This window comes from Barbus barbus, assembly GCF_936440315.1.
Source record: "Barbus barbus genome assembly, chromosome: 36".
Taxonomy (NCBI): domain Eukaryota; kingdom Metazoa; phylum Chordata; class Actinopteri; order Cypriniformes; family Cyprinidae; genus Barbus; species Barbus barbus.
This window is the reverse complement of record NC_136714.1, coordinates 17,001,316-17,014,366: the sequence shown is the minus strand read 5'-3', so window position 1 is coordinate 17,014,366 and position 13,051 is coordinate 17,001,316. Positions and strand designations below refer to the sequence as shown.

Below are 13,051 nucleotides of genomic sequence, written 5' to 3'. Positions count from 1 at the left end.
GACATCATTTTAACATGCTGATTTGGTGCTCAAAAAATATTTCTTATTGAAAATGTTTCTGTGGAAACTGTAACACATTTGTATTTTAGGATTTTTTGGTGAATAGAAAGGTCAAAGAAACAGCATTTATTAAAAATATAAATCTTTTATGACATTATAACTACCTTTATAAATATAAAATTATTCATTCCTTTTAAAAAAACAACAACATTTGAACAGTAGCCTACTGTACGTCATGCAGTATTATTGTCAGAACAGAGAGGCAGGATTCACAAGCGTGATGCAAATAAAACAGTTTATTGGAATAGGCAGAACGAAGATGACTAGTGGTCAGAAGGCTGGTCGAGCACCGGCAAGGGAGACTGGTGACGCAGGATCAGTGGACAACCGAAAGCTGACAGTCCGGGAACAGAAGCGTCGAGGAACCAGAAACCGTCATCCAGCACAGCAGGAACCAGAGAGAAAACACAGGACACAGCCCAGGCGGGAGACAACACCAAACGATCTGACGATGAAGGACAAACAGAACAGATCTTAAATAGTGGTGTTAACGAGCCGCAGCTGGATCCGATCAGCTCGTCAACGAACCGAGCCACGCCCACACACACAGACAGGCACGCCAGAACACAGCCACACAACTCTCTCATACACACAGCAAAGATGAGTCAGTAAACCCATGAACCGTGACAGTACCCCTCCTCCTAGGAGCGCCTCCTGGCGCTCTCAGGGGAACCTACCCGTAGATTGTAATCATCAATAAGGGAGTGATCCAGAATGTCCCTAGCCGGAACCCAACTTCTCTCCTCCGGACCGTAACCCTACCAGTCCACCAAGTACTGAATTCCACGTCCCCTCCGTCTCGAGTCCAGAATACGACGGACCGAATAAGTAAGCTCCCCATCTACGAGACGCGGCGGTGGGGGAACCGGGGCAGGCGGGTTAATGGGAGAATGAAAAACGGGCTTAACTTTGGAAACGTGAAAAACGGGATGAATTCTCCTGTACGCTGGAGGAAGTTTGAGGCGGACTGCCACCGGACTAAGGATCTTAGTGACAGTGAACGGGCCTATAAATTTGGGTGCTAGTTTATTACAAACGGAGCGGAGCGGAATGTTACTGGAAGAAAGCCACACTTTTTGACCAACGACGTAGACGGGAGGCTTAGACCGGTGGCGATCGGCCTGGGCCTTGGTGCGCACTCCCACCTGGAGAAGAGTCTCTCGGGCTCTTTTCCAGGTGCGATGGCACCTCTGGACGAAGGCGTGGGCGGAGGGAACCGCGACTTCGGAATTCAGACTGGGAAAAATAGGTGGCTGGTAACCTATACTACACTCAAACGGTGAAAGGCCCGTGGACGAGACTGGTAACGAGTTATGTGCGTACTCAACCCACGAGAGCTGTTGACTCCAGGAAGACGGGTTCTGGGAGACCAAACACCGCAACACTCTTTCGAGATCCTGATTAGCCCTCTCAGTCTGCCCATTGCTCTGCGGGTGGAAACCAGAGGATAGACTAACACTCGCCCCCAGGAGACGGCAAAACTCCCTCCAAAATCTGGAGGTAAACTGGGGACCCCTGTCGGAAACCACGTCAATCGGGAGGCCATGAATGTGAAAGACGTGATCGACGACAGTAGCCGCTGTCTCCTTGGCAGAGGGTAATTTAGGCAAGGGGATGAAATGGGCCGCCTTCGAGAACCGGTCCACTACGGTCAAAACAACCGTGTTTCCCAGGGAGGGTGGGAGACCAGAAACAAAATCGAGTGCGATGTGGGACCAGGGTCTCGAAGGGACCAACAGCGGCTGGAGTAACCCCTCTGGGGGCCGATTGGAAGTCTTAGCACGAGCGCAGACTGAACAGGCCAAAACAAATTCCAGAGTGTCGCGGGCCATAGACGGCCACCAGAACCGTTGTTTAACCAGAAACTTAGTGCGATTTATTCCTGGATGGCAAGCCACGTTAGAACAATGAGCCCACTGAATGACGTCTGACCGTAATCTCTCCGGCACAAACAACCGGCTAAGTGGGCCCCCGGGCGGGGGCATTACCCCTTCTAAGGCTGCGCGGACCTTAGCCTCCACCTCCCAAGTGAGAGTAGAAATAACAAGTCTCTCAGGAAGGATGCGCTCGGGGGTGGAGGGACGTTCCGAACGATCAAAAATGCGAGAGAGCGCGTCGGGCTTGATGTTCTTCGAGCCAGGACGATAAGAGATGGAAAAATCAAACCGACCGAAAAAAAGGGCCCACCGAGCCTGCCTGGAGTTAAGACGTTTGGCGGACCTGATGTATTCAAGGTTCTTATGATCGGTCCAGACGATAAAGGGTACCCCCGAACCCTCTAGCCAATGACGCCATTCCTCTAACGCTAACTTAACCGCCAACAGCTCTCTGTTACCAATATCGTAATTACGTTCGGTAGTCGACATGCGATGGGAAAAAAACGCGCAGGGGTGCATCTTGTCGTCCGAGGAAAAACGCTGAGAAAGAACCGCACCTACCCCCACCTCTGACGCGTCAACCTCCACCACGAACTGACGTGTGGGATCAGGGGCAACAAGAATGGGAGCAGAAACGAAGCGGCTCTTGAGGTTGGTAAATGAAGCATTAGCTGCATCCGACCACCTGAACGCCGTCTTGGGGGAGGTTAAGGCAGTCAGAGGAGCGGCTAGTTGGCTGAAGTTACGAATAAAACGTCGGTAGAAATTGGCGAACCCCAGAAACCTCTGCAGGGCCTTGCGGGAATCAGGGGTTGGCCAATCCACAACAGCCTTAACCTTGTCGGGATCCATGCGTATTCCCTCGGACGAGACGATATACCCCAGAAATGGAACAGACTGTGCATGAAAAACGCATTTCTCCGCCTTGACAAAAAGCCCATTCTCTAGCAGCCTCTGGAGCACTCGCCTGACGTGTTGAACGTGTTCCTGGAGAGAAGAAGAAAAAAATCAATATGTCGTCCAGGTAGACATAAATGAACTGATCGACCATGTCTCTCAACACGTCATTAACGAGTGCTTGAAAAACCGCGGGCGAGTTGGACAGGCCGAAGGGCATGACCAAGTATTCAAAGTGCCCCCTGGGGGTGTTAAAAGCGGTCTTCCACTCATCCCCCTTCCTAATGCGGACCAAATGATAGGCATTGCGCAAATCCAATTTAGTAAAAATGGATGCTCCCTGCAGCCTCTCGAAAGCTGAAGACATCAACGGCAAAGGATAAGTATTCTTTACCGTGATGTTGTTCAGCCCTCGGTAGTCAATACAAGGTCGCAGGGAGCCATCCTTCTTCTTGACAAAAAAGAATCCTGCCCCCGCGGGAGAAGAGGAAGGACGAATGAGCCCGGCTGCCAGAGAATCAGAAATATATTTCTCCATGGCCTCCCTCTCAGGAGCAGAAAGTGAGTATAATTTGCCCTTAGGCGGAGACGTACCTGGCAATAACTCTATGGCACAGTCATAGGGACGATGCGGAGGGAGAGAAGCGGCTCTGGACTTACTGAACACCTCCTTCAGGTCGAGGTACTCCTGGGACACGTTAGACAGGTTCACCGACTCATCCTGCAACAGAGAACGAGACACAGTGGGAACGGCAGACACAAGACAGTTAGAAAAGCAAGACTCCCCCCAAGATGAGACGGAATTCTGGCCCCAATCCACCTTAGGATTGTGACGCATCAGCCATGGATGCCCCAGCACGACCGGAACCAAGGGAGACGTGGTGAGGAGAAAGGTGAGCTCCTCCTGGTGGTTACCGGAAGTGACCATGGTGATGGGAACAGTGGAGTGAGTGATGCACGGTAAGGATTGTCCATCCAAGGCGTTAACGGAGATCTTGAGTTTAAGTGGTGTTATGGGTACAAGAAGTTGACGAGCAAAGTTCCAGTCCATGAAGTTCCCCTCAGCTCCCGAGTCCAGCAAGGCCTTGCAGTTGTGGAATTCGGTTGTCCACTGAAGTCTCACCGGAAGGAGAGTCATAGCCGACGGGTTGCTCTGAGATAGACCGCCCGACAGTAACCCGCGTTCTACTGTCGGGCTCTGTCTTTTAACGGGCAGTTAGATAGGAAATGTCCAGCCGTACCACAGTATAGACAGAGGCCCCTAGATCTTCTCCGATCCCTCTCCTCCCGGGAGAGCCGAGCTCTACCAACCTGCATGGGTTCGTGATCGAAGACCGGGCCGACCGTGTTGTTGGCCGCATAGATGGGATGGGCAGGAAACTCCGATAGCGAAGGCGGACGGGTCAGCTGGTCACGGCGCTGAAGTCGAGAGTCCACCCGAAGGGCCAAGGAAATAAGTCCATCTAAGTCCGCCGGTAACTCAAGGGCAAATATTTCACGTTGAACACGGTCAGCCAACCCATGCAGGAACACGTCCCACTGCGCCGCCTCGTTCCACTTGCACTCGGCAGCCAGTGTGCGGAACTCGATGGAATAATCAGAAACGGTATGGTCCCCCTGCCGTAGATCCGCCAACACACTGGCTGCCTCGCGACCCATGACGGCGCGGTCGAAAACCCGTCTCATCTCCTCCGAAAGAAGTCGGAACGAGGCACAGCACGGGTGTTGGTTCTCCCACACCGCCGTCCCCCACTGGGCGGCCCGCCCAGAGAGCAGCGTCAAAACTAGAGCTACCTTAGACAGTTCAGATGAAAACGTGACGGGTTGCAGTGAAAAATACATAGAGCATTTAGTTAAGAAGGCTCTACAAAGGTTGGGCTCACCAGCGTAGACTTCAGGTGTGGGTAGACGAGGCTCGTGTACAACGCTGCGATTCTCAGGGACGGAATGGAGAGGCGGTGGTGGGGAGGGCGCAGCGGGCGATCCTAGCTGTTTCACTTGATTGGTGAGCTCGGATACCTGCGTCACCAAAGCTTGCACAGCTCGACCAGTAGCCAGCATCTGCTCCTCTTGTCGATTCATCCGAGTGTTGTTGGCTGACAAGATGTCCTCAAGCGTGGGTGCATCCGCTGAATCCATTGATGGTCAGATCGTTCTGTCAGAACAGAGAGGCAGGATTCACAAGCGTGATGCAAATAAAACAGTTTATTGGAATAGGCAGAACGAAGATGACTAGTGGTCAGAAGGCTGGTCGAGCACCGGCAAGGGAGACTGGTGACGCAGGATCAGTGGACAACCGAAAGCTGACAGTCCGGGAACAGAAGCGTTGAGGAACCAGAAACCGTCATCCAGCACAGCAGGAACCAGAGAGAAAACACAGGACACAGCCCAGGCGGGAGACAACACCAAACGATCTGACGATGAAGGACAAACAGAACAGATCTTAAATAGTGGTGTTAACGAGCCGCAGCTGGATCCGATCAGCTCGTCAACGAACCGAGCCACGCCCACACACACAGACAGGCACGCCAGAACACAGCCACACAACTCTCTCATACACACAGCAAAGATGAGTCAGTAAACCCATGAACCGTGACAATTATTCTGTGTAAGATTCTACCACCCACCTCTATTTGTATAAAGTGTGCCTCTCAGTTGTCAAATGTTCAGTTATAAAATCAGTGGTTTTCAGTGGCTTAGCTACAAATGATCATTATTTGTCATATTGACGAACTGGGTTTTAAATTTTCCATCAAGAAAGATTTAAAGGACCCCTTTACTTCACACTGAGGTCTTTTACGGTGTCATTATGTTATTCTTCAAGCAAATAGAAATGCAAAAAATACAAGAAAAAGCATCAGTTCCAACTAGACCAGACTGACAAGTACTTGTTCTCTAAAGCAGGCCTATTCATTTATTAATGGAAGACATTATACAGTGTTTTCAAGAAAGTCAAGCATTTACCTCTGAGGTGGGGGTCAGTGTGGGTCAGAATAGGCTGACAAACTCAAATATTGAACACTAACACAGAAACATTATTTTCTTTAAGGTGTGTGGGAATAGATCAACAACAGATATGCAAGTAGGTGGACAGACACACACACAAAATGCTTGTCTCATCAGCGGGCCCATCTTTGTGCACTGGAAGAGGGGAGTGTTCAGTGGGCAGAGGAGACCCAGCCTGCTGCCCGTTGCCCAGTGACTCACTCTAGCAGCTGACAGACAAGGATGAGGGGGAATAACATGCCCACTGCCTCTGGCACAGCACAGGAAGGGGAAGTGGAACACGGCCCACGCACAGAAACTTCCAGAAGGGTTTTGTGTGTCTGTGGGGAGAGGGAGGGAGCAGGTGTCTTGCTTCCCCTATTGTGAGATTCGATCCAAAAATCAGGCCCTCATTGATCCGCAACAGTGAATCTTAAAATGAGGACAAAGTTCTTTTATTGATCACAGACGTGTCCTGTTTAGGTGCACAAAATGTGATTTTGGGATTACAGGGTTTTTCTTCACAAGCCTGGGACTTTTAAAACCACACATATTAAGATTTGAATTGAACACATTTTCAGTCTGCTATTGCACTGTGAAAAAAAAAAATTGAGCCAACAAATCTGCTGAAGCTCAACTTTTTTTTTTTACAGTGTGGTTGGACACACAGATAGTCCTGCCCCTAAACTCACAGGATTGTTTATTGAAGGGATAGTTCACCCAAAAATAAAAATAATTTTATTAATTACTCACATTCATGTCGTTCCTTTGACCTTTGTTTACATTTACATTTACATTTAGTCATTTGGCAGACGCTTTTATCCAAAGTTCCACTGACTGAGTGCAACGACAAATTCTGAAGAAATTAAAAACTAAAAATAGGTTAAAAGATGGTGAAAAGGAAGAGAGCAAGACCTCTGGTATGAACGCCCACATCCCCTGACAAGGCTGGTTAACAGCAGCAGGCATATGTGAGCCACTACCTGATGACGCAAACTCAGGTTACGCAACGCTGGCCAAGGTTCAGAACCAGCTGCGGTATCAGACGTGTAATTTTCCAAAAGAGAGAGAAAAAATACAATGACAATGAAGGAGCCCATCTCCCCGTCAGTGACCTATTCACTGACTCACTCAGCACACTACACTGATAAGGTTGTACATAAAGCCCATTGTGGAGCATCTACATTGAACGTCTAGATGCTTATTTTTACATGCACTATGGCCAATCTGCTTTTGCACGCAACCTAATGGACTAAAGAGAGATAAATAGCAGGGGAAATAGAGTCCATTAAATGCATCTGATGGTTGGAAACAAATATTGAGGCTACATGAGAGCAGGTGAGGGAGCCCACCTGGCTCGGTGTAGATCGCATTGTTACTTTTTTGTGCATTTAATCCATCTGTCCCAAAGCAGAGTGTGTGGTGTGTTATAACAGATGAAGAGCTGAGAGTGACTCGCTAGTTAAGAGCAGAGGAAGGGTTGAGGTAATGCCAGCTCTCCAAATCCTCAAGATAGGGCAGCAGCAGTGCAATCACTGAAGCTTGAGGAAGATGACTGTTCTTTTCAAACCCCAGACTAACTTTTTCAATCGTCAGCTCCAGTTAAATTGGTTACATTATGTTGGATTGGCAGAACAGTTGTTATTCAGAGATGAACCGATATTAAATTTGGTTGATGAACCGATAATAGTTTCCATGTTATAGTAGATAACAGATAAGTTGCAGATATTAAAAGTGTATATTTTTTCTTTAAATACAAAATAAAATGTAGGTTTCACAACACAATGGATACTCATTTTGATATTTACTGGAGATATATTTTGTGTGATTAAATTAAAGATTAACTTTAAGTGAGCATTAGATGGCAGAAGAAAATCTAGATGTAAAAATAAGGGAAATGAGCATGCACAATCAAATATAATTTTGCCATTATTATTATTTGATATACAATATTAAATAAATAAAATGTCTAATATATACATATATATATATATATATATATATATATGAAGAGTTCAGAAAAAGATAACTAAAAAAAAATTACAATAAAATACAGCTAACTAACACAATAAAACACAATCAAAACATGATAACATATATATATATGCATGTGTGTGTGTGTGTTCATGTTTATTATAATCTATATTTTTGTTATTTATTAACTATGATTATCAACTATATTAATATTTAAAGAATGGGCAAGTTCTGCAAATATCAGAGATCTCAATGAACTTTTTTTCAACAATTATCTAAGCAATACCACCCTCATGAAATGTATTGAACTAAAATGCTACTGTATATAAAAAAATATAACTAAATAAAAACATTTTTTAAATTTTATTTTACTATTTATTTTGATTTAATCTTTTAAAATAATCCAGATTAAACTAACCAAAACAATTATAATAAAAAATGAGCAGGACTTTTTCTTTTTACTCATTAGATATTTAAGTTGACATTTAAATAACACAATTTCAATGTCCCCTGGATGTGCATGGTGAATAATTCAATATACATTTGACAATGTTTGCTCATCATGATGTCTTACATCAAGTTCATAATGTTCAGTAAAGAACACATCTTATCTCATATTGTGTACTGTATGTCTCAACATGTGTGCATGGTGACACGCTGACAGGATCTAACAGAGCTTACTGTCATCTGCTTTATTCAGACGTGTATTTTCACACTTACCCAAACTCATTCAGAGTCACCAGACCCTTCCACGTCAGCAAATATCACAGCTTTTCTTTCCAGCGCCACTAGTCACATCTTCTTTTTTCACCTGATGTAAAATAAATAAGGAAGAACAGGAATAAAAAGTCAAGGGCAAATAGCATGGCTGTCATCGTACTTAACTCAGAGCTCTTGATGTGAGATTGGCCCAGCCTCGTTCACAGTGGCTGAGACGGCCATCCATGCACAGCATCTTATTACACATCCGGAGAGTCATTTGTGATGTTCGGGGGGGTTGATGAAAGTCGCGGGCACTAGAGTGTTTGTTCCATTGGATGCCCGCAGAGACGAGACAAACCAGCAGGAACAAAGAAGCCGTGAGACACTACTCCTTCCAAAGCAACTTGACCTCGCAAGGCAGATGGTTCATTATGGTTATAACCCGCAGATTGACATTGGCAGGTGAACAGCGGGCTGTCCCAGAAATTATTTTAGAGCATAAATGCCAGATATGACTGGTGATGGTGATGAAGTCACGTTTCGCACGTCGTAGACCCTTCTGGTCCTGTACAGCAAATGAGGTGCTCTGAATTGGATGAATGACCTGTCAATGGAAAAATGCAAAATAGACAGAGACTCATGCAGCCGATAGTGGGAGGACAGGTGCATAACTATACAAACAGCCATCAGTGGCCAGAAATCTGGGTCACAGCAGTGGCACAACAACAACAAACAACAACATATGAGAGAATGCACAGCAAAAAAAATGTGTAGGTGGGTTAATTTAGTTTAAAAAAAACATAAAAGTTTAAGAGTGGGTTTTAGAGAACGTAGGCTGATTTTAGAGAATACTTTAGAGATGAACATAAGTGTTTGTGAGACATTATTTAACAAGGCATTGTGAAGAGTGTTCATGGTTCCTAATAAATCTGGTGTTTAAATATAAACAGGTTCTCACAGTGGTACATTATCAAATGTGGAACAAATATATTTTATGTTATACAACCAATGATAATGTTTCAATGGCACATTTAACACTTTTACCAAGTATCAACTGATTGGAGGCCTCTTTTTTACAAATGTTTGTTTTCATATTTAAAGTATGAGCTAAGGAGCATACATTCTCATCAATTTATAACCATATTCAACAAAAATGAATGGTACAGTTTAATTTACTCACCCTCATGTTGTTCTATATGAATGTATATTTATTTATTTACATTTATATTTATTTATGTACATTTATTTCTTCTGTTGATCGTTAAAGAAGATGTTTTGAAAACTGTTGGTGACCAAAGCTGCTGGTAACCATTGAATTCCACAGTATGGAAAAAAGTTACCATGGAATTTAATGGCTACCATCAACTGTTTGGAGACACACATTCTTTAAAATATCTATTTTTGACACTCATACAGGTTTGGAACATTTGAGGGTGAGTGACAGGATTTTCATTTTCATTACAGTCATTATTCAGAAAATTGGTAAAAGCTTTTTTTAAATGTTATAATATATTAATTATAAAATGTAAAACTTTTTATAATATAATTTAATTAAATTAGATTCAATATTTGTGCATGTGTATTTCGTATCAAGGTAGTCTGTCTATACACTTGAAAATACATTCAGCCCACTGTGATAAATTGAGTATCTGCCAATTCTCATTCCATCTCAGTATGCCTGTGTGTGTGTGTGTGTGTGTGTGTGCATGTTTATGTGGTTTATGAGGACACAAATTTGCATAATGACATGGGTATGACAGAGGTATTACAATATGAAGGTGGTTTATGAGGACACTGCCTATGTCCCCGTAATTCAAAAGGCTTAAAAAACATACTAAATGGTGCTTTTTTGAAAATCTAAAAATGCACAAAGTCTCCTGTGATGGCTAAGTTTAGGTGTAGGGTTGGTGTAGGGCAATAGCTCACACAGTTTGTTCAGTATAAAAACCATTACGCCTATGGAGAGTCCCCATAAACCACAAAAACCAACATGTGTGTGTGTGTGTGTGTGTGTTTGAGGGCAGGGCAGGGAGGGAGACTCTCTGACTCACTCCTGACTCATACCCTCCTCCCCAGGGCATCACGGGAGGCAGCTCAAACCCCCTGTTCCCAACAAACAACCACACGCACACACAAGTAGAGATAAGATATAACACAGAACGTTAATGATCCCATGGGAAGCAATGCGCTATATTGGGGGAAAATGCATGTCTGCTAATCAAACATATTTAAACATTATAATGCATCCGAACACACTGTAAACACACACACACCCTGATAAGAATTCCAGCAACACAGTATGTTATAAATGGGGAATCCCTATTGGCAAAGACACAATCAGGTGACCAGCTTCCATGGCAACAACCGCCTGCTGCCTGTCTCTGAGGAGCTTAAAGCGTGTAGGAGACTCATTCCCAGATCCAATGTGCTGTCAAAGACAAGAGAGGATTCCCCACTGAAATCAGCATGAATGAAAGACACATCAACATCCAAAAACTTGAACGACCAAACTGGCAACTGATTTTGATCAGTACAGGTGCTATTTAAGCTTAATGCTCATTTATTTTGATTCCATTTGCATAAACTCAACTAAATCCTGAGATGTGTCTCAGTTAGGGCTGTCAATTTAATGAGATCAATTGCAAACAAATATATTAAAAAAGAAAAACAAATCATAAATTCAGTCTGACTTAAAAGACAATGCTCATGGCGTGAGATGCTGAAAAAAAACCGTCACATATTTTGGGTGACCTGTTTATTTAATTAATGGGCGTACTGTGTAAAAATGTTAAATAGTTAAAATTTTAACTCTATAGACAGTCCTAGTTCAAGCACATATATCTTTTGAAAACATTTATAATTTTTACATTAATGCAATGTTACTAGACCTTCATTTCACCTCTGCGCGTAGCTACTAGATAAAATGACATTTCATCTGAGCTATAAATGAAACCGCCGTGTTCTAAAATGCATTAACTCTTAATGCAACTCTGGACAGATCTCTGTAAAAGCAGCTCTCCATTATGGGAGAGGAGAGTCTGTCAATCAAGGTCTGAGGAAAGTAATTCATGAGAGTATGACTCAGACAGTTTCTAATAAAAGATCCATCTGAATCAGTAAAGCCACTTTCCTGGAACTAAAATCCCAAAGCTGCATTTCTAAGAAAGCTTCAAAGTTTGATAGGCGGGTGTCCTTAAACCAGGCCTGCTTTTGGTAATTGCTTGTCGAGTGACACAGGATGTTCAACTCGACAGATGAAGAGAACAGCAGAAAGCTTTTTAGAGTGCGTTAAATAAGTGTAAATAGCATATGTGTGGAAGTCTATATAACAGCACAGCAACAGATAACATCTGCTACACCGCTGAAAACGGACCACCAGAGGAAACAAATTCTTTCTGACTCTCTCAGATAGTGTAATTATTTCACTGATGCTTAGACTAAAAGCAAATCTTCCACATGAAGGATAAATAATCTTGAAAGTAATATTTCATTCATTAAGTTCCCTATTGATGCAGTGTGGTATTTGATGATTCATTCTTGTAATTTACATAATGAACACGGCATTAGCGATGCACACTTAGTTAATCAAACATCTGCTATCGCTGCAGTCCAAATGCAATTTTCGCCTCAGACACACACAGGTAAGAAAAAAAGCAATGTCCAGTAGGGTGAGTCACCATCCTCAGTATGATTTAAAGCCTGTGTTCTTGTCATGTGATCCTCCACAGCCTCTATCAGGCAGAGCTACTAATCTAAGCTCGTAAATGACGGAGTGAATCATCCAATATTTGGATTTTATGATCAGACTACAGAGTTGGCAGAGTGCTGCTCAGAGTGCTGCTCACTTTTAGGATGATGGTGAACATTACTTCCTTGTTCCACAGCCATGTACTCTTGTTAAACCTTCAAAATCAAGGTCATGCTGAGGTTTCATGACCAGCCACTGATAAGATTTATGGCAATGAAAACAGGCTCATTTGGTAAATCCAACAAACATGGGTTGTTATTCTCGTTTCAGAGAACAACCACAAACCACTAAGGCATGATTTCATGACATGATCCACGTCATGCATCAGTCAAGTACCTAGTGACACCCATGTTCGGAAACTATCCATGACTAAGACCAGATGACGAAGGTAAGAGAGAGAGAGATACCTAACGAATAAGCCTATTTATGAAACGCATTATTTTTGTGGATGGTACAAAGCTGTGCCTCGTCCTGGAATTACTCAGCCACTCTAAATGCAACACATCTCAAAAAGCTTCAAATCACTTAAAGCTTTTATCGCAGAGGCAGTACCTGAGGGACCCGAGACTTAACTGCTCTGTTCAGATGCTTCCGGAAGTTTAAAAGCAACACATTTCCTGCCTTAAGTAGCCATTTCTCTGAAGACCTGGTGCGTAGCCAGTAGGGTTGTGCGCCAGTTTGGCATGCCTTTAAAAGTCCAATTCTGTTTCTGAATTTAAACACAATTTGAATGGTTGCTGGTGCATAATTGTGATTTAAATTCAAGAAAACAGAATTACCAATGACATTTAAAGAATGAAGAACGTTT

The 13,051-nt window shown here is 43.7% G+C and overlaps 1 protein-coding gene across 3 annotated transcripts; it reads right to left on the bottom strand.

Moving 5' to 3' along the window:
- Nucleotides 1-281: 281 nt before the first annotated feature.
- LOC306855876 (uncharacterized protein) lies at nucleotides 282-3,972 on the bottom strand (the record flags this gene model as incomplete). 3 transcript variants are annotated; one of them, XM_079394815.1, is made up of 3 exons in its annotated part: nucleotides 282-505; nucleotides 3,429-3,555; nucleotides 3,655-3,972. In XM_079394815.1, the coding sequence occupies 3 exons, from the start codon at nucleotides 3,970-3,972 to the stop codon at nucleotides 324-326; spliced, it is 627 nt and encodes a 208-aa protein (XP_079250941.1). In that variant the 3' UTR covers nucleotides 282-323. The 3 variants fall into 3 exon arrangements, 2 of the variants coding, with proteins under 2 accessions (XP_079250941.1, XP_079250942.1); XM_079394816.1 differs by having other exon boundaries at nucleotides 3,495-3,555; XR_013782966.1 differs by lacking the exon at nucleotides 3,429-3,555 and having other exon boundaries at nucleotides 3,655-3,786.
- Nucleotides 3,973-13,051: the final 9,079 nt, after the last annotated feature.